At 35.2% G+C, this 25,364-nt stretch overlaps 1 protein-coding gene across 3 annotated transcripts in view; it reads right to left on the reverse strand.

Annotated features, from left to right (window-relative positions):
- The window catches only part of SI (sucrase-isomaltase), a 111,205-nt gene that overhangs the window by 44,787 nt on the left and 41,054 nt on the right, over nt 1-25,364 (reverse strand). For all 3 annotated transcript variants that reach the window (XR_006335416.1, XM_043875396.1, XM_043875397.1), the window contains 7 exons: nt 24,885-24,941; nt 24,028-24,152; nt 21,452-21,540; nt 18,110-18,159; nt 16,784-16,954; nt 12,194-12,349; nt 1,200-1,406 (listed from right to left, as the gene is read on the reverse strand). Coding sequence is in view for 2 of the 3 variants with exons in the window: in XM_043875396.1 (XP_043731331.1) it covers nt 1,200-1,406; nt 12,194-12,349; nt 16,784-16,954; nt 18,110-18,159; nt 21,452-21,540; nt 24,028-24,152; nt 24,885-24,941 (855 nt within the window). In the remaining variant the exon portion in view is untranslated. The remainder of the gene's footprint in view (nt 1-1,199; nt 1,407-12,193; nt 12,350-16,783; nt 16,955-18,109; nt 18,160-21,451; nt 21,541-24,027; nt 24,153-24,884; nt 24,942-25,364) is intronic.

The raw sequence follows: 25,364 nt of genomic DNA on the forward strand, positions 1-25,364 counted from the left end.
ATAATTCCTAATTTTGTATCCATGGCCCAAATATCTATTTCAAATTCCATAAACATATATAGATATGTAATGAATTAAATTATGTACTGTATTTTACCTGTTTTAATGTTTTGTAATTCATTTTTCCATACAGTAAGAACTCTTAAAGAAGAGAACTTTCAGAGCTAGATATTCACGTATATGGATACACAAAATTATTTACCACTCATGGTTAGACACAGCTGCCTCAATATTTTTGCCTTATGTATGATTTTACAATGAATATTAATGCTAATTTATCTTCATTCACATCTTTACTTAGTATATTACTTACAAGTGACAATATTAGGTCAGAATATATTACAACTTGTAGTATCCTTGATATCTATTGGTAAACTATTTTCTGGAATTAGTATATTATTAGTGAACATTCTCATTAAAATATGTACTCTAATACTATTCTTTGTTAAGCAATAAAGACACGTTTTTTTTCTCAAATTGCCATTTATTTCTTTGCTGATGAGGTAAACACTTAGTTTTCTCATTTTTTGTATTTGTCTTTAATTTTTTTCATTTTTATTAGCCTCCAATTGAAATAAATAAATTTATATTTAAAAAAGGGTGTTAAGTATTTTAATATTTTATTCCAGATTTTGTATTTCTTCTGTTAAATGTCTGCATATGTATGGGATGAAATTGCTTTCCATTTGTCATGTATGAGTCAGTACCATTTCTAATAGTTTTCTTAATGGAGTTCTTTGGCGCTCTTAAGTAAAAAATAACTGCTAAGTATAACTATTGAAAGAAATTATCTCTTTTGTATTTCTTACTGTATTGGCCATAAACTTAAGATCACTGTTTAAAAAAAATAATGGAAACAATAAGGATCTTATTGTATTTGTTTTGTCCTATTTTATTTACTTGAATGGGACAACCAACAAAGTCCAACTAAATGATTTATCAATTTATCAAGAATTTAAGTAACTAAAAATCACCACTATATGTTTAATTATTCAAAAAGCTAGCAAAAACAGAAAGTTTTACTTATTGTGCATCTAGCTGTGGGCTCTGTAGGAAGACAAAAAAAGCTTTATAGAATAAAAAGATCATCAATCCAATTAATATTCCTTAATATTACATGAAAAACCCAAGCACCTAATCTATTTAAATTTTTTCTTGAGAGACAAATCATGCATTGTGATAGTTTATAATAAACATACCTTAAACTGCAACATATCATCTTTGTGATATTTCACCTCCACACGAAGAGATGAGATGGAATCAGAAGGTAGCTTTATTCGAGCATTTGCAGTATTCAGCTGGAGGTCAGCTATTATACCCACTGATGAGTACTGAGTTGAATGGACTAAATAAGAGTTGTCTTCTTTAGGAAAGTAACACTCAGGTGCTTTGGCTCCTAAATGAGCCTAAAAACACAATACATGTTAATTTCAGAAATTGTAAGAATTGCAATATTTAGCTAAAGAAAACCAAAGTAGACATCTTAACCACATGTATGATTTACAAAACTTTACATTAAAAGTCTGTAAGTAATTTGTTAAATATTAATTACAAATTTATATTATTTAGTGTAATAAAATACATTAAATAATTTAAAATTATTTAATGCTAAAGTGAAAGTGCAGTCATAACACAAAATATCTCTCAGGCAACATGGCACACTATGGACTAAAATGTTTAGAATATTTATATTTTGACTCTAAAAATAGACTAGTAGAGAAGGAAAATCAAATGTCATAGTTTTTTAATTCAGAATACAGAATGATTGTGTTGTCTTTGTAAATAATTAGGTATATTACTCAGAAATTTTGATTCCAAGATTGTTTTTACACTTTATATTGATTACTACTTTTTGTGTGTAAAATGACTCTACAAAACCCTTCAAAAGGGCATATATTTTAAAGTCCTTTTCTTTTACTTATAATCAAATTGTATTACTCCTTACTTTGTGACTGGTCTTTCTATTGGTTAATTACATCCTTCCCAGTATTTGAAATAGGAAATGTGGCCAAAGATCAAAGCTAATTAGTTTGTATAGGGGTGGAAGCTAAGACCTCTGAAAAACAGAGAAATACTATGACATTGACGGCTAGTTGCTTTACCACAATCCATTCTCCCATCTTTATGATTTATTAAATTAATATATTGTTGGGAGAACAATGTACCCATGTGTATTTCTCAGGCCCTTTTAAGGAAGTTATATATGATGCCCCAAATCTCCTTAAAAGAAAGGATATAAGATGATCAAATAAGGGTATCCTTTGCTCCTCCACCTTCCAGGCCTAGAATGCATACATGTGCTGTGAATGCTTAGTCGCTCAGTTGTGTCCAACTCTATGTGACCCCATAGACTATAACCTGCCAAGCTCCTCTGTCCATGGAGATTTTCCAGGCAAGAATACTGCAGTGAGTTGCCATGCCCTCTTCCTGGGGATTATCCCAACCCAGGGATTAAACCCAGGTCTTCTACATTGCAGGTGGATTCTTCACCCTCTGAGCCACCAGGGAAACCAGAAATGCATGTACAATGGCATAATAAAAATTGGGGATGAAAAACAAATTATAAATAGTGGACACTGACAACATTGAAATTCTAGACTATTAGGCCTGGAATTTTTTTTTTTTTCCTGTAATAAAAGAATAAATTCTGTCTTGTTTTACTAAATCAAATTCTAGGTCTCCGACACTTTCGGCTTCAAGAAATCCTTAACTGATATAGATATTTCGGTACTCATTCCAAAGGCAAGGAATTGAGTGCCAATGGAAACAGGAAAATGACTGACTTTAGAAAACTGCAAAATATGTATGTCTCCCTCACAGCTATCTTTCTGCCCAGAATCACTTCCCCTTAATCATTTTAAGTGCTTTCACTTTATCTTTCTTTATAGTTTATCAGCATTGCTGTTTTTTTTTGTAGTTAGGATGAAAATAAATATACTGTTTAATTTATGGAAACTGCAGAATCCCATCTAAATCACCCCTTTCCATATCATCTCAATCTCTATGTCCCTTGCTTGCTTTCTTATACCCAGTTGAAAAAACAATACTGTGTGAAAACCTACTGTCTAAAATCTCTTAGTCATGTCCAATTCTTTGAGGCTTTATGGACTACAGCTCACCAGGTTACCCTGTATGTGGAATTCTCCAGGCAAGAATCCTGGAGTGGGTAGCCATACGCTCTCCAGGGGGATCTTCCCAACCCAGGGATTGAACCCAGGTATTCTGCATTGCAGGCAGACCCTTTTCCGTCTGAGCCACCATCTTCAGAAAACATCAACTGGACCCAAACTGAGGGATGTTCTACCACAAACCTTGCCAGTAATCTTCAGTTATAAAAGATAAGACTGAGAAATTCTCAAACTTAGGAGGAAACAGAGATCAAATTGCCAACATCCATTGGATCATTGAAAAAGGACGGGAGTTCCAGAAAAACATCTATTTCTGCTTTATTGATTATGCCAAAGCCTTGGACTGTGTGGATCAGAACAAACTGTGGAAAATACTTAAAGAGATGGGAATACCAGACCACCCAACCTGTCCCTGAGAAATCTGTATGCAGGTCAAGAAGCAACAGTTAGAACCGGACATGACTGGTTCCAAATCAGGAAAGGAGTACATCAAGGCTGTATATTGTCACCCTGCTTATTTAACTTATATGCAGAGTACATCACAAGAAATACTGGGCTGGATGAAGCACCAGATAGAATGAAGATTGCTGGGAGAAATATCAATAACCTCAGACATGCAGATGATACCACCCTTACAGCAGAAAGTGAAGAACTAAAGAGCCTCCTGATGAAAGTGAAAGAGGAGAGTGAAAATGATGGCTTAAAATTCAACATTCAGAAAACTAAGATCATGGCATCTGGTCCCACCACCTCATGGGAAATATATGGGGAAACAGTGGAAACAGTGGCAGACTTTATTTTCTTGGGTTCCAAAATCACTGCAGATGGTGACTACAGCCATGAAATTAAAAGACGCTTGCTCCCTGGAAGAAAAGCTGTGACCAACCTAGACAGCATATTAAAAAGCAGTGATATTACTTTGCCAACAAAGGTCCGTCTAGTCAAGGCAATGGTTTTTCTAGTAGTCATGTATGGATGTGAGAGTTGGATTATAAAGAAAACTGAGCACTGAAGAATTGATGCTCTTGAACTGTAGTGTTGGAGAAGACTCTTGAGAGTTCCTTGGACTGCAAGGAGATCCAACTAGTCCATCCTAAAGGAAATCAGTCCTCGGTGTTCATTGGAAGGACTGATGCTGAAACTGAAACTCCAATACTTTGGCCACCTGATGCAAAGAAATGACTAATTGGAAAAGAGCCTGATGCAGGGAAAAATTGAAGGCTGGAGGAGAAGGGAACAACAGACGATGAGATGGTTGGATGGCATCACCGACTCGTTGGACATGAGTTTGACTAAGCTCCAAGAGTTAGTGATGTACAAGGAAGTCTGGCATGCTGCAGTCCATGGCATGGCATAGAGTCAGACACAAATGAGTGACTGAACTGAACTGAGGGATCCCTCAGTCAGGAAGATCCCCTGGAGAAGGGAATGGTTACCCACCCCAGTATTCTTGCTTGGAGAATTCCAGGGACAGAGGAGCCTGGCACAATGGAGTAACTAACACGTCAACTTTCTGTCTAAATCTCAGTTCCTACAGTTGTGTGGTTGAATGTGGCTTGAAAAGAATGCTGGCAATCATGCAGATTTCTCTCCCTTTACATAATCATGAAAGTTAGAGTGGGTCCAAAAGACACAATGATGCCATATTTGCCTAGTTCATTCACTATCACACTGCCCTGGATAACATTTTCCTTTTGTCTTCATGAAAAAAATCCTCCCTATTGTCATCATCTCCTAATGATTTTCCTTACTATTTCAGTATGAAAAGGAAAGCAATCAGAAGAAATATCAGAAGGAAACAGGACAACTACCTAACCACCTCTTTACTTCCTGTTACAAAATATGTTCTGCCTATGATTCTATTTAAGGAGAACCATTTCATTCTCCTATGCACCCAGTCCTATGCCTCTTTGCCAGCAAAGACATTTCTCCTGCAGTTCTCAACCTTCTGTCCTATGTTACTAATATTCCACTCATTACAGGTTATTTCCAATGGCATAAACTGATTTGAGTTTTCCCATCCTGTAGCGCTAGTTATAAACATTGCAGTTGCCAATGCAGGACATTCAAGAGATGCAGGTTCAATCCCTGGGTTGGGAAGAATCCCTGGAGAAGGAAATGGCAACCCACTCCAGTGTTTTTGCCTGGAGAATCCCATGGACTGAGGAACCTGGCATGCTACAGTCCATAGGGTTGCAAAGAGTCAGATATGACTGAGGTGACTTAGCATGCATGCATCTTAAAGAAACTGTCACCTGGTTAATTTCTCCAATTACTGCTCTATCTTGTATGCTTTCCTTATGGCCAAATATAAAAAGCTCACCATAGTCTCTATATCTAAGTTGTGACTTCAGTATTAATGTAATCTCATTCTCACTCTGATGAGGCTTTTAATCCCAGAACTCTATCAGTATTTCTCTTGTAATAGTTACCAAAGACTTCCGTGATGCCAAATCCATGCCACTTTCTAGTTCTTATCTTACTAATTTATAAGTATAATTTGCACAATTGGTAATTTTCTCTGCCTCGAAATGCATTGTTCGCTTGGCTGACAAGAACGACAAACAAATTGTTTTCAATCTAATTCATTTACAATTTATTTTCAGTCTCTTTACTGATTCCTTATCATTTCCCTCAGTCAAAGCATTGGATGATTCTGAAGTTTAGTTTTTGAACTTTCCCCTTTTCAAGCTCCTTCCCTTGATGATGTCACTGCAATCAGTTCAGTTCAGTTCAGTTCAGTCACTCAATCGTGTCTGATCCTTTGTGACCCCATGAATTGCAGCACGCCAGGCCTCCCTGTCCATCACCAACTCCTGGAGTCCATTCAAACTCATGCCCATCGAGTCAGTGATGCCATACAGCCATCTCATCCTCTGTCATCCCCTTCTCCTCCTGCCCCCAATCCTTCCCAGCATTAGGATCTTTTACAATGAGTAAATTATTCGCATGAGTTGGCCAAAGTATTGGAGTTTCAGCTTCAGCATCAGTCCTTCCAATGAACACCCAGCACTGATTTTCTTCAGGATGGACTGATTGGATCTCTTTGCTGTCCAAGGGACTCTCAAGAGTCTTCTGCAACACCACAGTTCAAAAGCATCAATTTTTCAGCACTTGGCTTTCTTCACAGTCCAACTCTCACATCCATACATGACCACTGGAAAAACCATAGCCTTGACCAGACGGACCTTTGTTAGCAAAGTAATGTCTCTGCTTTTTAATATGCTATCTAGATTGGTCATAACTTTCCTTCCAAGGAGTAAGCGTCTTTTAATTTCATGGCTGTGATCACCATCTGCAGTGATTTTGGAGCCCCCAAAAATAAAGTCTGCCACTGTTTCCACTGTCTCCCCATCTATTTCCCATGAGGTGATGGGACCAGATGCCAAGATCTTAGTTTTCTGAATGTTAAGCTTTAAACTATTGAAACTGAAAATTTTACATCACTGGTAAGATATAAAATGTAGATGTAAAATTTTCAGTTTCATTAGTTTCAATTCAGTTCAGTCACTCAGTCGTGTCCAACTCTTTGCAACACCATGGACTGCAGCACCCCAGGCTTCCCTGTCTGTCACCAGCTCCCAGAGCATGCTCAAACTCATGTCCATCGAGTCAGTGATGCCATCCAACCATCTCATCCTCTGCTATCCCCTTCTCCTCCTGCCTTCAATCTTTCCCCAAATCAGGGTCTTTTCCAATTAGCCAGTTCTTTGCATCAGGTAACCAAAGTATTGGAGCTTCAGTTTCAGCATCAGTTCTTCCAATGAATATATAGGACTGATTTCCTTTAGGATGGATTGGTTGGATCTCCTTGCAGTGCAAGAGACTTTCAAGAGTCTTCTCCAACACCACAGTTCAAGAGCATCAATTCTTCGGTGCTCAGCTTTCTTTACAATCCAACTCTCACAACCATACATGACTATAGGAAAACCATAGCCTTGACTAGGTGGACCTTTGTCAGCAAAGAAATGTCTCTTCTTTTTATTATGCTGTCTAGGTTGGTCATAGCTTTTCTTTCAAGGAGCAAGTGTCTTTTAATTTCACGGCTGCACTCAGCATCTGCAGTGATTTTTGAGCTCAAGAAAATAAAGTCTGCCACTGTTTTCCCATCTATTTGCCATGGAGTGGTGGGACTGGATACCATGATCTTAGTTTTCTGAATGTTGAATTTTAAGCCATCATTTTCACTCTCCTCTTTCACTTTCATCAAGAGGCTCTTTAGTTCTTCTTCACTTTCTGCCAGAAGGGTGGTGTCATCTGCATATCTGAGGTTATTGATATTTCTCCCGGCAATCTTGATTCCAGCTTGTGCTTCATCCAGCCTAGCATTTCACATGATGTACTCTGAATATAAGTTAAATAAGCAGGGTGACAATATATAGCCTTGATGTACTCCTTTCCCAGTTTGGAACCAGTCTTTTGCTCTATGTCCAGTTCTAACTGTTGCTTCTTGACATGCATACAGATTTCTCAGGAGGCAGATAAGGTGGTCTGTTACTTCAATATCTTGAAGTATTTTCCACAGTTAATTGTGATCCACACAGTCAAAGGCTTTGACATAATCAATAAAGCAGAAGTAGATGTTTCTTCTGGAACTCTCTTCCTTTTTCTGTGATCCAAAGGGCGTTGGTAAATTGATCGCTGGTTCCTCTGCCTTTTCTAAAACCAGCTTGAACATATGGAAGTTCATGGTTCACATACTATTGAAACCTGTCTTCGAGAATTTTGAGCATTACTTTGCTAGCATGTGAAATGAGGGCAATTGTGCAGTAGTTTGAACATTCTTTGGCATTGCCTTTCTTTGGGATTGGAATGAAAACCGACCTTTTCCAGTACTGTGGCCACTGCTGAGTTTTCCTGATTTGCTGGTATATTGAATGCAGCACTTTCACAGCATCACCTTTTAGGATTTGAAATAGCTCAACCGGAGTTCCATCACCTACACTAGCTTTGTTCATAGTGATGCTTTCTAAGGCCCACTGACTTCATATTCCAGGATGTCTGGCTCTAGGTGAGTGATCACACCATCGTGGTTATCTAGGTCATGAAGATCTTATTTGTATATTTCTTTTGTGTATTCATTAGTTTATATCTCACAATTGAAAAGCTTCACTTTGATTTGTATTGAGTGTCTCAATTTTAATTTGTCCAAAGCATAACTCTTCCCCTCTTTGTTTCCCCATAGTTTTGACAGTGTGTTACTAAATACTTTTTCGTTTTCTCAGCTGTTTACACCAAAAGTTTGAAGTCATTTTTACTCTTCTTTTCTCTCATATCCCATATCCAATCAAAGAACAACACTTTCTAGCTTTATGTTAAAAATATGGACAAAAGTCAATCGTGTGTGTGTTTAGTCACTAAGTTGTGTCTGACTCTTTGTAACTCCCTGGACAATAGCCCTCCAGGTTCCTATTTCCATGGGATTTACTAGGCCAGAATACTGGAGTGGGCTGCCATTTCCTCCTCCAGGGGATCTTCCTGACTCAGGAATTGAACCTGAGTCTCCTGGGTCTCTTGCACTGGCAGATGGATTATTTACCAATAAGACACCTAGGAAGCTCCCCACAAAGTCAAACACATATTACTAATTCTACTGTTACCACTTTGGCTCAATCCACCAATATTTTACTTCGTTTACCACAGTAACATCCTTCCTGGGCTCCCTGTGTTAGTATTCTCAGAGTCTGTTCTCAACACAGAAGCCATCATAATTCCATTAACATGGAAATTTAATCTACTTATTTGCCTGTTCAAAACTCTCCAGTAGAATTCTATCTTGGAGTAGAAATTTTACTCCTAAAAGTTGTCTGAGTAATTGATCTATATTATTTGTTTTCATATGTCTGTAATTTTATATCCTGCTGTTCTTCATTTCACTCATTCTGTTTCAGACATGATGGCCTCCTTGCTGTTTGTAGACTCTACCAGGTACATTTTTACTTCAGGTTCAATTCAGGCTGATTTATTTTCTTTCTGGAATATTATTCCTTCCTTTCTTTCCTTCATCTCTTTTAACAAATGCCACCTTTTCAAAGAAACCTTTTGTGCACACTAATTATAGTTACACCACTGGCATCCCACATCCTCCCTTTTCCTTTTCTGCTTTTTGTTCTCTGTAATAATTATCTAACATAAAACACAATTTTTATTTTTTAAGTTTTTAAAATATTTTTTGATGTGGACCATTTTTAAAGTCTATTGAATTTGTTGCAATATTATTTATGTTTTATGCTTGACTTTTTGGCTGCAGGGCATGTGGGATCTTAACTCCTTGAAGAGGGATTGAACCCATAGTCCCTGCACTGGAAGGCAATGTCTTAACCACTGGACCACCAGGAAAGTCCCTAAAACAACTTTTTAACTTATCTGTTTGTTTTCCCACACTGATATATAATCTCTAACAGAGAAGAGCGTTTCATTTATTTTGTTCTCCTAGAATAGTGCCTAGAACATAGTAGTTCTCAAGTATTTGTTAAATGAATCAATGAATAAACAATATGGTCTAAAGAAACATTAATTTTCTAAATTATATTTAATAAACATCTAATGTTAAAGCTCCACTTATTTGACTTAAAAATCTATAAGGTAAAAAAAAAAAAATCTATAAGGTGTTGAATATGAAGAGTAATAGTAATGGGAAAAGTAAATGTTTCACACTTTCTTATTAGAAGTTACTGGAGCTTTAGTACCATTCTTTAGATTCATTTTGATAACAGAAGTGACCATACACTGAACTCAATGGAGGATGGGTATGGATTTGAATGAAGAGTTGCATTTAAAAAGAAGATACTGTAGGCATACTGTAATGATACTTCACTATTTCTTTTTGTTGATTTCAGAATCTTTTCTCCTTCTCACTTGTTTTCTTCAGTTCTTTCACAACCTTTCCTAATGGTAAAGATTATGCTATTTTACCAAGCAATGAAGAGGAATGAGGGTCATGTAATCTATGTATTCCTCATATAAGTGCAGACATTTCTGGGAAGTTGCTGGCAGATGTGTCTAGACTCTTCTCAGTGTAATAAGACATGCATTTAATTTGTTGGTAACATGAAATTTGGAAAACGCAGCAGTGGCCACAGGACTGGAAACAGTCAGTTTTCGTTCCAATCCCAAAGAAAGGCAGTGCCAAAGAATGCTCAAACTACCACACAATTGCACTCAACTCACATGCTAGTAAAGTAATGCTCAAAATTCTCCAAGCCAGGCTTCAGTAATATGTGAACCATGAACTTCCAGATGTTCAAGCTGGTTTTTGAAAAGGCAGAGGAACCAGCGATCAAATTGCCAACATTTGCTGGATCATCGCAAAAGCAAGAGAGTTCCAGAAAAACATCTATTTCTGCTTTATTGACTATGTCAAAGCCTTTGACTGTGTGGATCACAACAAACTGTGGAAAATTTTTCAAGAGATGGGAATACCAGACCACCTGACCTGCCTCTTGAGAAACCTGTATGCAGGTCAGGAAGCAACAGTTAGAACTGGACATGGAACAACAGACTGGTTCCAAATAGGAAAAGGAGTACATCAAGGCTGTCTATTGTCACCCTGCTTATTTAACTTATACACAGAGTACATCATGAGAAAAGCTGAGCTGGAGGAAGCGCAAGCTGGAATCAAGATTGCCAGGAGAGATATCACTAACCTCAGATATGCAGATGACACTACCCTTCTGGCAGAAAGTGAAGAAAAACTAAAGAGCCTCTTGATGAAGATGAAAGAGGAGAGTGGAAAAGTTGGCTTAAAACTCAACATTCAAAAAACTAAGATCATGGCATCCAGTCCCATCACTTCATGGAAAACAGATGGGGAAACAGTAGAAACAGTGGCTGACTTTATTTATTTATTTATTTATTTATTTATTTATTTATTTATTTTGGGCTCCAAAATCACTGCAGATGGTGACTGTAGCCATGAAATTAAAAGAGGCTTACTCCTTGGTAGGAAAGTCATGACCAGTCTAGATAGCATATTAAAAAGTAGAGACATTACTTTGCCAACAAAGGTCCCTCTTGTAAAGGCTATGGTTTTTCCAGTAGTCATGTATGGATGTGAGAGTTGGACTATAAACAAAGCTGAGTGCAGAAGAATTGATGCTTTTGAACTACGGTGTTGGAGAAGACTCTTGAGAGTCCCTTGGACTGCAAGGAGATCCAACCAATCCATCCTAAGGGAGATCAGTCCTGGGTGTTCATTGGAAGGACTGATGTTGAAGCTGAAACTCCAATATTTTGACCATCTGATGCAAAGAGCTGACTCATTTGAAAAGACCCTGATGTTGGGAAAGATTGAAGGCAGGAGGAGTAGGGCCGACAGAGGATGCGATGGTTAGATGGCATCACCGACTCAATGAACCTGAGTTTGAGTAAACTCCGGGAGTTGGTGATGGACAGGAAGGCCTGGCGTGCTACAGTTCATGGGATCCCAAAGAGACACGACTGAACGACTGAACTGATCATGAAATAAATGTTTTTTGTGTTTTTTTTTTTTTTTCTGACAAAGCCCATCGATGTAACCAAAACCTCAGAATTTATAAAAAAAATAAGCACATGAGGGTACTCTTCTCATATACCCTTCTGTAAAACTTCTGCTACCAATGACCATCATTGTTCTTGAAAGTTTGACCAGAATGACTGGCAGAAATTATCACCTCTGAGTGGAACATTTACAACCCATCAATAATTTCAGAAGTTTTGATAACTTGAGACAATGCCTTTGAAAGACTACTCCCTACTTGCAAAATACCTTGCTGAACTAAGCTAGTCAGTTAAAACCCATATTTAACAGTTTGCAACAAATAGAGTTCTATTTTATTAAATAAAGTCACACTATTTCTAAAGTACCTGAAGAGCAATTTACACATACGTTTAGCATAGCATGTACTAAACCATGTCTTTGGAGAATTAATTAAGATAAATTACCTATTAGAAGTTTAATTTCAAATTCCAAATGTTTCTCTAGATGAATTTAGTTTATATGCTGTAGAATTAAAATTTTAATATGTACAGTTTACATTGAAATGCTTATGTGAAATCCATTCATGAATAATTAAAAATCTTATTACCGTTTGCCATAAGCAGCCACGTTCTTCACAGCGTTCTTTAGTTGCAGTGTCTGAATCTGGATAACAAGTAAACTTTTCAACTTCCAAGAAAGTTTGATCCCATTGAACAGTAAAGTTTCCTCCAAGGTTAAATGTCAGATTGTAAATTTCTAGAATCTTTGAAGACAAAGAAAACAGTAGAGTGTTTCTGACTACTGGATAATTCAAAAATAGTTAACATTTTGGCAATTCTTCAAATCAAATCTTAATAATTTTAATGTAATAGTGAAAGAAAAGAATAGATAGGAGAAAATGTCATACCACTGGAAAAGTTAGCACCTCAAGACAGGAAAACTATAAGAAATTACAGAATACTGATGAAAAATGCCTTTAAATCCAGACATGAGTTTACTCCTCAGTTCTCCCAATAAATGCCCATGAGTCTGAGGAAACATCTCTCTTATTTTAGCTTCAATTTCCTCCCTCTGTAAATTGAGATTAACAAATACATAATATGTGAAATTTGAAAGACATACAATGCTTGGGGCACAAGGCTTGGACTATCAGGAATGAAATAAATATTAATTTCTTCAGTGAAGACAGAGTTGACACAGTGGTTGATTTGGAGGCTTCCTGAGTCAAATCCACTGCTAACAATATTTGAGGTACAAGTTAGGAAATAATATGGGAATACACAAAAAGAAAAAAATGAGAGGATAGTGTTATATAAGAGATGTGGGTTCGACCCCTGGGTAGGGAAGATCCCCTGGAGAAGGAAAAAGAAACCCACTCCGGTATTCTTGCCTGGAGAATCCCATGGAGAGAGGAGCCTGGAGGGTTAGTCCATAGGGTCTCAGAGTCAGACATGATTGAAGCGACTTAGTAGGCATACACACACATATACGCATATACACAATATATGTATGGGCTTCCCTGGTGCCTCAGTCAGTATAGAATCCATCTGCAATGCAGGAGACCTGGAGTTGATCCCTCAGTTGGGAAGATCCCCTGGAGGAGGGCATGGCAACCCACTCCAGTATTCTTGCCTGGAGAATCCCCATAGACAGAGGAGCCTGGTGGGCTTCAGTCCATTTGATGGCAAAGAGTTGGACACAACTGAGCAACTAAGCACACACAACATATACATATGTACACATAATGTATGCATGTATACAAATATAATAGTATATTGTAGTGTGTATACACACACACACACACACACATATATACAATTGTGTATTGGAGTATATACTATATACTCCATTAACATGGAGTACACATAAGTATATTCCATACACTATTATTTTCATTGTTGTTGTTGTTGCTGTTTAGCCGTTCACTCCTGTCTGACTCTTAGAGACCCCATGGACTACAGCACACCAGACTTCCCTGTCCTTCACCATCTCCCGGAGCTGGCTCACACTCATGTCCTTTGAGTATGTAATGCCATCCAACTATCTCATTCTTTGTCGTCCCCTTCTCCTCCTGCCTTTTATCTTTCCCAGCATAAGGTCTTTTCCAATGAGTCAGCTTTTCGCATCAGGTAGCCAAAGTATTGGAAGTTCAGCTTTAGCACCAGTCCTTCCAATGAATATTCAGGGTTGATTTCCTTTAGGATTGACTGGTTGGATCTCCTTGCAGTCCAAGGGACTCTCAAGAGTCTTCTCCAATACCACAGTCCAAAAACATCAATTCTTCAACACTCAGTTTTCTTTATGGTCCAACTCTCACATCCGTACATGACTACTGGAAAAATAATAGCTTTGACTACATAGACTTTTGTTGGCAAAGTAATGTCTCTGCTTCTTAATAAGCTGTCTAGCTTTGTCATAGCTTTTCTTCCAAGGAGCCAGCATCTTTCGATTTCCTGGCTATAGTCACTGTCCGCATGATTTTGGAACCGAGAAAATAAAGTCTGTCACTGTTTCCATTGTTTCTCCATCTATATGCCTTGAGGTGATGGGACTAGATGCCATGATCTTAGTTTTTTGAATGTTGAATTTTAAGCCAGCTTTTTTACTCTCCTCTTTCATCTTCATCAAGAAGCTCTTTAGTTCTTCTTCACTTTCTGCCATAAGGGTGGTGTCATCTGCATATCTTAGTTTATTGATATTTCTTCTTTCGATCTTGATTCCAGCTTGTGATTCATTCAACTTGGCATTTCACATGACGTACTCTGCATATAAGCTAAATAAGCAGGGCAACAATATATGACCTTGTTGCACTCCTTTCCCAATTTTGAATCAGTCTGTTGTTCGAGTTTGCTTCTAACAGCTGCTTCTTGACCTGCATACAGATTTCTCAGGAGGCAGGTAAGGTGGTCTGGTATTCCCATCTCTTTAAGAATTTCCTACAGTTTGTGATCCACACAAAGGCTTTACTGTAGTGAATGAAGCAAAAGTAAATGTTTTTCTAGAATTCTCTTGCTTTTTCCTTGATCTAACGGATGTTGGCAATTTGATCTCTGATTTCTCTGCCTTTTCTAAATCCAGTCTGTACATCTGGTAATTCTCTGGTCATGTACTGTTGAAGCGTAGCATGGAGGACTGCAGTTTGAACATCCCTTGCCATTACCCTTCTTCCAAATTGGAATGGAAACTGACCTTTTCCAGTCCTGTGGCCACTGCTGAGCTTTCCAAATTTTCTGGCATATTGAGTGTAGCACTTTCACAGCATTCTGTTTTAAGATCTGAAATAGCTCAGCTGGAATTTCATCACCTCCACTAGCTTTGTTCCTAGTGATACTTCCTAAGGTGCATTTGACTTCTCACTCCAGGATGTTTGGCTCCAGATAAATGAACACACCACTGTGCTTATCTAGGTCATTAAGAACTTTTTTATATTGTTCGTCTGTGTATTCTTGCCACATTTTCTTAATCTCTTCTGCTTCTGTTAGCTCCATACCGTTTCTGTCCTTTATTGTGCCCATCTTTGCATGAAATGCTTTTCTCATTTGCCTTTCACTTCTCTTTTCAGCTATTTGTAAGACCTCCTCAGACAACCATTTTGCCTTTTTGAATTCTTTTTATTGGGGATGGCTTTGGTCACTGCCTCCTGTACAATGTTCTGACAAAATATGGTGCACTGGAGGAGGGAATGGCAAACAATTTCAGCATTCTTGCCTTGAGAACGCCATGAATGTATTTTCATTGTTACAATATTTCAAATTTTTGTTTGGTTGTCATTTATGACAGTAACAAAATTTATCCCAATTTCATCTGTATAGTTTATTTTTTTATCCTTCATAGCTATAATTTAGAAATAAAAAGTCATATAAAGATTAGTCCAACCTCAGAAGAATTAGAAATATGTACCTCCAAGTGTCTTTGTAAATCTTTGTTGTTGTTTAGTTGTTAAATTATGTCTGACTCTTTTGTGACTCCATGGGCTGTAGCCTGCCAGGCTCCTCTATCCATGGGATTTCCCAGGCAAGAATACTAGCATGGGTTACCATTTCCTTCTGCAGGGAAACTTCCCAACCCAAGAATCAAACCCTTGTCCCCTGCACTGGCAGGAGTATTCTTTACTGCTGAGTCACCAAGCCCTCATAAATCTCTACATTAGCAGCGAAATAAACGTGAACTGGAATTGTAAAAACCATATAATAAAATGATTTTGTATTGTGCCCCCTTATAATCTTTACTAGACTCATAAAATTCTCAATAAGCCTGCCGTGTTTAATTTATATTGATGAGTTCTTACAGTCACAGGGATATATATTTTATAGTACATTTACTAAATTAAAAAAAAAAACAATTAACCAATACATATTTTATGGAAATTCCTACATGGAAAATTCTGGGCTAAGGAGCTTAGGAGCTACACAAAAACACTCCAAAATCATGTTCTATATCTTAATTTGGAATTTATGCTAACATTACTAATAATTAGGATGATAGAAATGGTAGGAAAATAAATGCCAATAAAAATCACTTCTATGTTTTAAATTATTTTGTCTAACATAGTTAAGCAACACTATGATTAAATATTTCATTTTACATATGAGGAAGCTGAGACATTAATCTATTGTGTTTAAATGCACAAACTGCAGGGTTAGAATTTGAACCCAGTTCTGCTACTTTTTTACCCTCTCTAGTACATTTATCAAAGCAGGAAAGAATGAGCATAAGAAAGGGACCACTAGAAGGGAAGAATGTTAACAAAAATTTGAAAAAGAATATTGATACAAGATATGTTGAGGACAAAGAGAGCTCATGAAAGGAGAAGTGGGGGAAAACTGAAGAAATGAATTGAATCAATAACTTAAGGAGTCTTAAATGAGAAATTAAGACATTTTCATTTTTTATTGTATGCAGCAGGTAAATTAGAGAAATGGAATAAAAAAAATATTAGGAAAGCAGAGATAAGTGATATCCAAGATAAAACTGAATAGAAAAAAAAAAAACTGAATAGAGAGGGTGTAGTATGAATTCACCTTATGGTTGATATCTCAATATGAATTGAAATGACCTAAAATGGAATATTGCCAGCAAAAGGAAAATAAAACTAGAGATGTAATGAATAAAAAAATCACAAAACCAAGAGTCTAAATGATTATATGTTAAATATTACAGAATATGACACTAACATATCTTAAGACATTGTATTTACCTGGTTGGAAGCATCATAACTGAAATTGTAGTGAGCTCTCAGTGGTTGATCATCTTCTATCACTGAAACTTCTGTTACAGTGTCTATCAACCCAAGGACTTTTATAGTCTCAAACGCTAAAGCAGTTCCTTCTGGGTATGATGAATGCATACATGTGATATCTAGCTTGTTCTGAAAAAAATATATATATTATATATCAAGTAGAAGGTCACTGGATACAAATCAGAAATAACACTATAAGTGTATTTATAGCGAACTAATTAAATATTATAGTTCTAAATATATATAAATTATATATTTAGATATATAGATTATGTCTAAATATATATAAATTGTATAGTTCTAAATATATAAAATATATATAAATTGTCTAAATATATATATAAATTATATACAAATCCAAAATAACAATACAAGTGTATTTATAGCAAACTGATTAAATCTTACAGTTCTAAATATATATAAATTCTAAAGTTCTAAATATCTATTTACTAAATAAAGACAATTAACCAACACACGTTTTTATGAAAATTGCTAAGTAAAAACTCTGGACCAAAGGGCGTAAGAATTAGATAAAATTCTAAGAAAATATTTTGAATCTCACATAATTTAGAATTCATTTACACTGAAATCATTAATAATTTAGTATTTAGTATTTAATTATATATATATATAATAAGAAAATACCAATCATCTATCCTTACATTCTCAACAGCTCTTCACATTCAAGTAGCTTATATAAATATACTTATTAGTGACTCTAAAATTTTTTGTATACATGCCATAAAATTATTTTCAGAGATAAATTATGCATGATGCAAATCATGCATATCCCTTTTCATTCTAGCCCTAATGTTGACAAAGAATAACTTAGCTTTAAAAAAAAAGAATATATGAAGAAATCTAACTTCTACAAGAAGCATTGCTACTAATTATTCAAAATTTAACCTTGTGCAAAGCGTTTTCATTTTCACCCTAAATCCATGATAGTCACTGCTATGATTGTTATATTAAAATATTGTCAAACATACTGAGATTATTTTCCTAGGATCTGCTTAAACAAGACATAGTGCTTACAAGAAGTCTGATGATTTTGTGTATAAACTTCATCATCAGAAACTCATCTATTATACTGAAATGCACTATTATACTGAAACATAAAAATTTAAGGTAATTCATATACAATTTAATAATTTACATTAAACAATTAATTTCATTCCTTTCCATTGATCTTTGGAGAGAAATGCAACATATTTCTAAGAAAAGGCACAATCTAGACATTAACAAGCTATTTTATTTAATTATGTGTCCAAAGAGAATGCTTACATTAGAAACTGAAAATGTATATAAAATGTAGTTTCCCTTTTGGATGGTATCTGTAAAGGGGGAAGAATAAGTTATCAGATAAAAATTAATGTCAAATTCTTATTTTATTATTACAGTTAGACAACACAGGAAAAAATTTTAAAATAAGTATTATTTATTAAGCAAATTAAATAAATTCTTTTTATTAAACTTCTTATCTTTAAATAAAATAACTTTGGTAGTTTATTTTCCCAGGAGGTAAAGTTTGCCCAGTTTGATTTTTCAGACTGCTAATATAGTTCTAGAAATTCAGAGAATGCAAGCTTGTAGTAAAATATATATAATTATAACTATTGTTTTTAATGATATTTTATCTCTAGTAAACTGTGTAACATGCAGTTTATTTTGGGAAGACGTGGGACACCATAATATTGTTTTGCATCTTTCAATTTTTTTTCATTATCTGAATAAGGACTGAATGTGGAGACATATTAAAGATTCAAGTGCACTTTAATGAGAAAAATGGAAGAAAATAGTTATTTTCTGCATCATATGTGAAACATAGCATTTTTATCAACATGTTTCTTTAACAGGAAGCTATAAATTATAACTCGGAGAAAGCAATGGCAACCCACTCCAGTACTCTTGCCTGGAAAATCCCATGGACAGAGGAGCCTGGTAGGCTGCAGTCCATGGGGTAGCTAAGAGTTGGACACAACTGAGCGACTTCACTTTCACTTTTCCTTTCATGCATTGGAGAAGAAAATGGCAGCCCACTCCAGTGTTCTTTCTTGGAGAATCCCAGGAATGAGGGAGCCTGGTGGGCTGCCGTCTATGGGGTTGCACAGAGTCGGACACGACTGAAGCGACTTAGCAGCAGCAACAGCATGTATAATAACTAAAACATTTGGGAGAAGATGGAGTGGAAACTATAAAGGGAATCCTCGGGTTTAAATAGACTACTTTGAGTAACATTAATTTACTTAAAATTTTAATCCTAGGGAATAAAATTAAAATCAGAATCTGAATTGAAGGCTATTTTGCTGTTTGTGTATTTGACTGATTATTCAGAAAATTCTGACTTTAACTTTTCAACACACTTAAGTATATAATCATCATATTAGATGACTGATTAAATCATAACTCCATATTTTTAACCATCCTACATGAAGTGAATTATCAATATAATCATTAATTTATTTATTTTTTATTGAAGGACAATTGCTTTACTGAATTTTGCTGTTTTCTGTCAAACCTCAACATGAATCAGCCATAGGTAAATTTTTGCAAGTAGGAAAAAAGTAATGAACTTGGAAACAAATAATTTGAGAAATAAGAATAACCTTAAAATCAAGTCTCACCTGCTACCAATAGAGGTATTGTTTCAACAACATTCTTTACCTGATGATTATGAACAGTTTATTAATGTTTCTGCTGAAACCTACTCTTACTGGATTTCTCTGTAATACGTGTTTGGAATCTATACTCAGGTCAGAGCTCACCTTAATATGCTTAGACTCTAACATATTTGAGTAAGAAAGAAAAGTCTGATGTGCTGAAGTAGAATGAAAAATGGAGAGCAGTAAGGAACAATTTGTGTGAGTGCATGTTTGCATGTGCGTGTGTAAAATCTACAGGACATGGCGAATGCTCTGGATGTTGGTAAAGACTGTGGCTCTTGAATATAATGGTGAATTTTTAGAGGGTTTTGAGCAGAGAGGTGAACAGAAAGAGATAATTTGAATCATTTTCTAAAGGGCTTACTCTATCTGCCAGTTGCTAAAGAGAGTGTAAAAAGAGGGGGCTGACAAGAGCCATCAACCTATAGACCAGTTAGGGAGCTATCGCAGTAATTAAAATGAAAAGTAGCAATGATGATAATGGTGGAGTTGATAAGATACCTAGATCAAGATGGAACCAAAAGAGATTTCTAGGTAAGAGTGAACTATAAAGTTGTTGGCATCTTGTAGAGATGAAGATACCATCAACTGACAAGTGGAAGACGATGCATTTAGTGGAGCACATATACTGTGGTAATGTACATAGTCACAGGCAGATAAGTCTTCAAAAAGAACAGAACTGTTTCAAAGATTCCATATTTTTCAAATTGTAAGAGAATACACCAATACATAGACTATTTATTGGAGTTAAGTTAGAGATATTGGATGTTTCATATAGTATAATGGGCTTCCCAGGTGGCTCAGTGGTAAACAATCTGCCTGCTAATGCAGGAGACACAAGAGATGCAGGTTTGTTCCCTGGGTTGGGAAAATCCCTTGGAGGAGGAAATGGCAACTCAGTATTCTTGCCTAAAAAATCCAATGGACAGAGGAGCCTGACAGGCTAGAATCCATGGGGTTGCAAAAGAGTCAGACATGACTGAGCACCCAGGCAGGCCATATACTATAAAACATCTGAGAAGTAGTGAGTTATAATAGAAGGTAAACTATAATTTTTATACACATATATAAAACATATATCTAAGAGCCCTCTATTAAAAAATGAGATTAAAACACCTTAAATTTATGAGAGTGGTTATAATTGACTAAGTAAATCCAAGCAGATTAATTTTCTATAGCATAATTTAATATTAGAAAAAATGATTCTATTTTTATTCCCTTGGTGTACTGAATTCTCAACTTTTGGGCTAATTAAATAGAAGACATTTAATAATTGAAATAAATGATGACATTTATATGGTAAAAATCCTTATCTCAAATAATTTGACATTAACTAAATATTTTTATTGAAATATAGTTGATTTATAACACTTCAGGTAAAGTGATTCAGTTAAACATACATAAATATATGTATATATATGTATATTTCTTTTTTGGATTCATTTCCATTACAGTTCATTAAAAGATACTGAATATAGTTCCCTGTGCTATATAGTAGGTCTTATTGTTTATATATAGTATTGTGTATCTGCTAATCCCAAATTACCAATTTATCCCTCCTTCCTACATTGAGTAAACTTTAATGTTGGTTTTCTTTTACAGTAATAAAATTTTAGTTTTAACCACTATAATTATATAAGATAGTTGAAAATAGGGTGCAGTTTATACATCTGTGAACTCATTAACTGTTTTAATTTTTATTCAACAATCTAATAAATAAAGGTATCTACACTTGTCAGAGATTTTTACAATAAACCAAGAGAGAAAACTAAATGTTGTAATTAAATATACATAATTTAAATAACAAGCTAAATTACATAAAGTTACCTAAACTGTTAAGATAGATTAAAACAAATTAAAAATGAAAACTTGTGACATTTTTAAATGAATGTAATTTCATAATAATAGCAAAACTTCCCATCATCAAAATAAACATTTAAAAGCATATCACTTTGAAACTTACCTTTACTTTCTCCATCATCCCAGAAAAAGTCTCCTTTTGCTGTGTTATCATCATTTAATGCAACTATAAGTCCTAGAGGGTTCTTTCGGCTGTAAGTAAGTTTGGGTGTATGTATGATTAAAAACAAATTTATAATAGTGAAATAGCCTATAAATAAGTCCATTTCAACATAAGGATTTATAGGATGTCTGCATGAGAACATTGATATTAATAAAATTCATGTCTATATTTATTAATAATTTATCAATGAAAAAATAATTTGCATACTTGGAAAATAAATAAAAGAAATAAATACAATAAATATGGTATGGAATTTCTTGGAGGCTAAGACACCATGATCAAAATTGAAAGAGTAAAATAATATTTCAATTCAAACAACAAAATTAAATATATCTTATGAAATACCACAATAAACATCTATTTGTCACAAATATATTAACCTTGAATTGTAATGCATCAAGGTTACAAAACAATGAACTATAAAATAAACTTTTAAATGCCAAGTAGAATCTCTAATAATCATACAAATGAAGCTAATTATACCATGTGAAATGAAATGTGATTAATATTTTTTAGTTGTATATTAAGATTGGCTTCTAAACTTAAAATGAGGTTATATAATCCAGGTAACTGCTCTATACAGAATATATTCTTTCCAGCATGCACCCATCAGAGTGTATTTTTCTCTCATTTGATAAATTTCCAGAGTATAACTAATGATTTTGAGAACATAATCATGAAACATTGACAATATGAAAATAAATCTAGGAAACAAACCTAATTACATGACTAACTAGTTTAATTCATTCACTCATGAATTTGTTCCTTCAACAAATATCTAGGGAAAACCAGGAGCTTATCCCCTAGTAGGGCTTCCCTGATAGCTCAGTTGGTAAAGACTCTGCCTGCAATAAAGGAGACCCCAGTTCGATTCCTGGGTCGGGAAGATCCCCCAAGGTTACCCACTCCAGTATTCTGGCCTAGAGAATTCCACGGACTGTATAGTCCATGGGGTCACAAAGAGTTGGACACAACTGAGCGACTTTCACTTTCTTTCACTTTCATTCCATAACAGGGTGACACTATTGGTATGTGACACTGTGTCCGCTCTCTCCCCATCTATTTCCCGTGAGGTGATGGGACCAGATGCCGTGATCTTAGTTTTCTGAATGTTAGGCTTTAAGCCAACTTTTTCACTTTCCTCTTTCACTTTCATCAAGAGGCTTTTTAGTTCCTCTTCACTTAATCACTGCAGATGGTGACTGCAGCCATGAAATTAAAAGACGCTTATTTCTTGGAAGGAAAGTTATGACCAACCTAGATAACATTTTAAAAGGCAGAGACATTACTTTGCCAACAAAGGTCCGTCTGGTCAAGGCTATGGTTTTTCCAGTGATCATGTATGGATGTGAGAGTTGGACTGTGAAGAAAGCTGTGTCGAAAAATTGATGTTTTTGAACTGTGGTGTTGGAGAAGACTCTTGAGGGTCCCTTGGACTGCAAAGAGATCCAACCAGTCCATCCTAAAGGAGATCAGTCCTGGGTGTTCATTGGAAGGACTGATGCTGAAGCTGAAACTCCAGTACTTTGGCCACCTCATGCGAAGAGTTGACTCATTGGAAAAGACCCTGATGCTGGGAGGCATTGGGGGCAGGAGGAGAAGGGGACGACAGAGGATGAGATGGCTGGATGTCATCACCGACTTGATGGGCATGAGTTTGAGTAAACTTTGCGAGTTGTTGATGGACAGGGAGGCCTGGCGTGCTGCGATTCATGGGGTAACATAGAGTCAGACACGACTGAGTGACTGAACTGAACTGAACTGATTGGTATGTGAACTAAAACAGCTAAAAGTCGGGTCCCTGCCTTCACGGAGTATATAGTCGAGGAGAATAGACATACTACATACAAGAACAAGTGAAAATATAATTATGTATATTCTTAATGCTATGAAGAAAAGACAGCAGGGTAAGGAACTTAAGAGTGACCATCTGTTTTGGTGTTGTAGAACATGGGGAAATGTGTAGATGCAATATGATACATTCTGTCCATATACCCAGAATGAATTTTGCAAGATGAAGTACCAGAATTTTCAAGTTTCTTCTTTTTTCTAAATAGTTCTAAAATTTATTCTTACTGAACAGCTTAATTTCTGTATCATTCTTTACCTATACAGAAATATCTACCTCATTTATTGACTTAAAGTATTTTACCTGGAAAACAATCATTTTGACATTTATGTACTGACAATCCAAACAGGTAACAACTGACACTTTAGTCAATTATATAACATTTAATATTTCATTATTTAGTAATAATCAGCAATTAACTTTAATTATATATATTCTTTACAGAAATAAGTCAGTACAGTTTTGACACAGGGGTAAAGTTCTAATCTAATCATGCTCATTTTTTTAATCAAGAAGTTTGTTATAATATATTAATAATTTGATTCTTCTTTTCATAACTTTACAGTTATATGTAAGAATCCCTTGAATTCATTAATTTTTAATAAATATGTGAAACACTAAATATTAAATTATAGTTCAGATTTCACTTAATGCCTTTTAATTTTACCTTGCTGTTGTAGTTACAGCAGGTTGTTGAAAGGGGATAATGTAACCACCTCTAAGATGTAATCCTATTTTGTCTGCTGGAAGCTGCATATCAATACGTTGTTTTCTCCATGGCCTTTTTACACCCTAATATTTGGAAAATAAAAAGATTTTTTCATTACTGCAAAGACTTTAAGCCCATTTCACAAGAATTACACTTAGAATTTACAAAGAAAAATAATTCTTATTATGAGCCATTCATGTCATTTTAGTGAATAGTAACATGCTGTTTTCTAACTTTTAAAGAAACTTCTTCAGTTTACTGAAGAAATCTAGCTAGAAATATATTCAGTTTTACAAAAAAATCAACATAGAGAAATCCGTTTCCTTTCTATAATAGTTAACAATATTCTTAATTAGTCCTATTTTTATTCTTTGGTTTTGGTTAAAGTGAACCATGTCTCTTGAAAGGATTAAAACAATTATTTCTTATTAAAAAATAAAGGGTCTGCTTAGCAAATATAAGCGCACTGCAAAATACTTCCCTTTAAAATACACAATTTTTCTGGAAGAATGTGTAAAATAAGAAAAGTATTAAAATAAGTTACCAATTCTTCTTAAAGTTACTCTTGACCATTTATTCCCACAATTTAAGTTGGTTAACTCTTTACACTAAAGAATATACTTCATATTAACCATGTGCAATGGAACATATACCTACTCACATGTAAGAAAATGTAAACCTGCACAGACTTTTATGCACTGTTAAATTCTGAAACTGTTCATTTTTAGATTAGTAACAGAAATACTGTTAAATTCCCATGTACAGATGTTGGACAATATATACTTTTGATCTATTATCATACTAGGTTTACTTACAGTTTCAAAGTCATACCAAGTAGCATCAGGGATGTATGCACTCACTACTTCTGCTCCCTAAAATAAAGCAAGATAATTTATATGTGGAGAAGGAAATGGCAACCCATTCCAGTATTCTTGTCTGGAAAATCCCATGGACAGAGAAGCCTGGTGGGCTATAGATTCCATGGGGTTGCAAAGAGTCAGACACAACTTAGCAACAGAACAACAACAATTTATATGTAGATATATATTTTTTACTTCAATATGTAACAGAAGAGAGTCACATCAAATGTTTTCAGATTTTCATAGTGAAGTGAAAAACTTCCTTTGTTTGTTACACTACAATATTTTCTATATATAACAAAAGACTATTTTAATAGTTTTAGATAACTTCATAATATAAAATATCCCAAAAGCAAAGATAAAATCAATTTAAGTGGCAACTAAAAAAATCGATGCATATATTTGTATCATTATCATCTGCATGGCAAATGTGAG

Source organism: Cervus elaphus, chromosome 19 (genome assembly GCF_910594005.1).
Source record: "Cervus elaphus chromosome 19, mCerEla1.1, whole genome shotgun sequence".
NCBI lineage: Eukaryota > Metazoa > Chordata > Mammalia > Artiodactyla > Cervidae > Cervus > Cervus elaphus.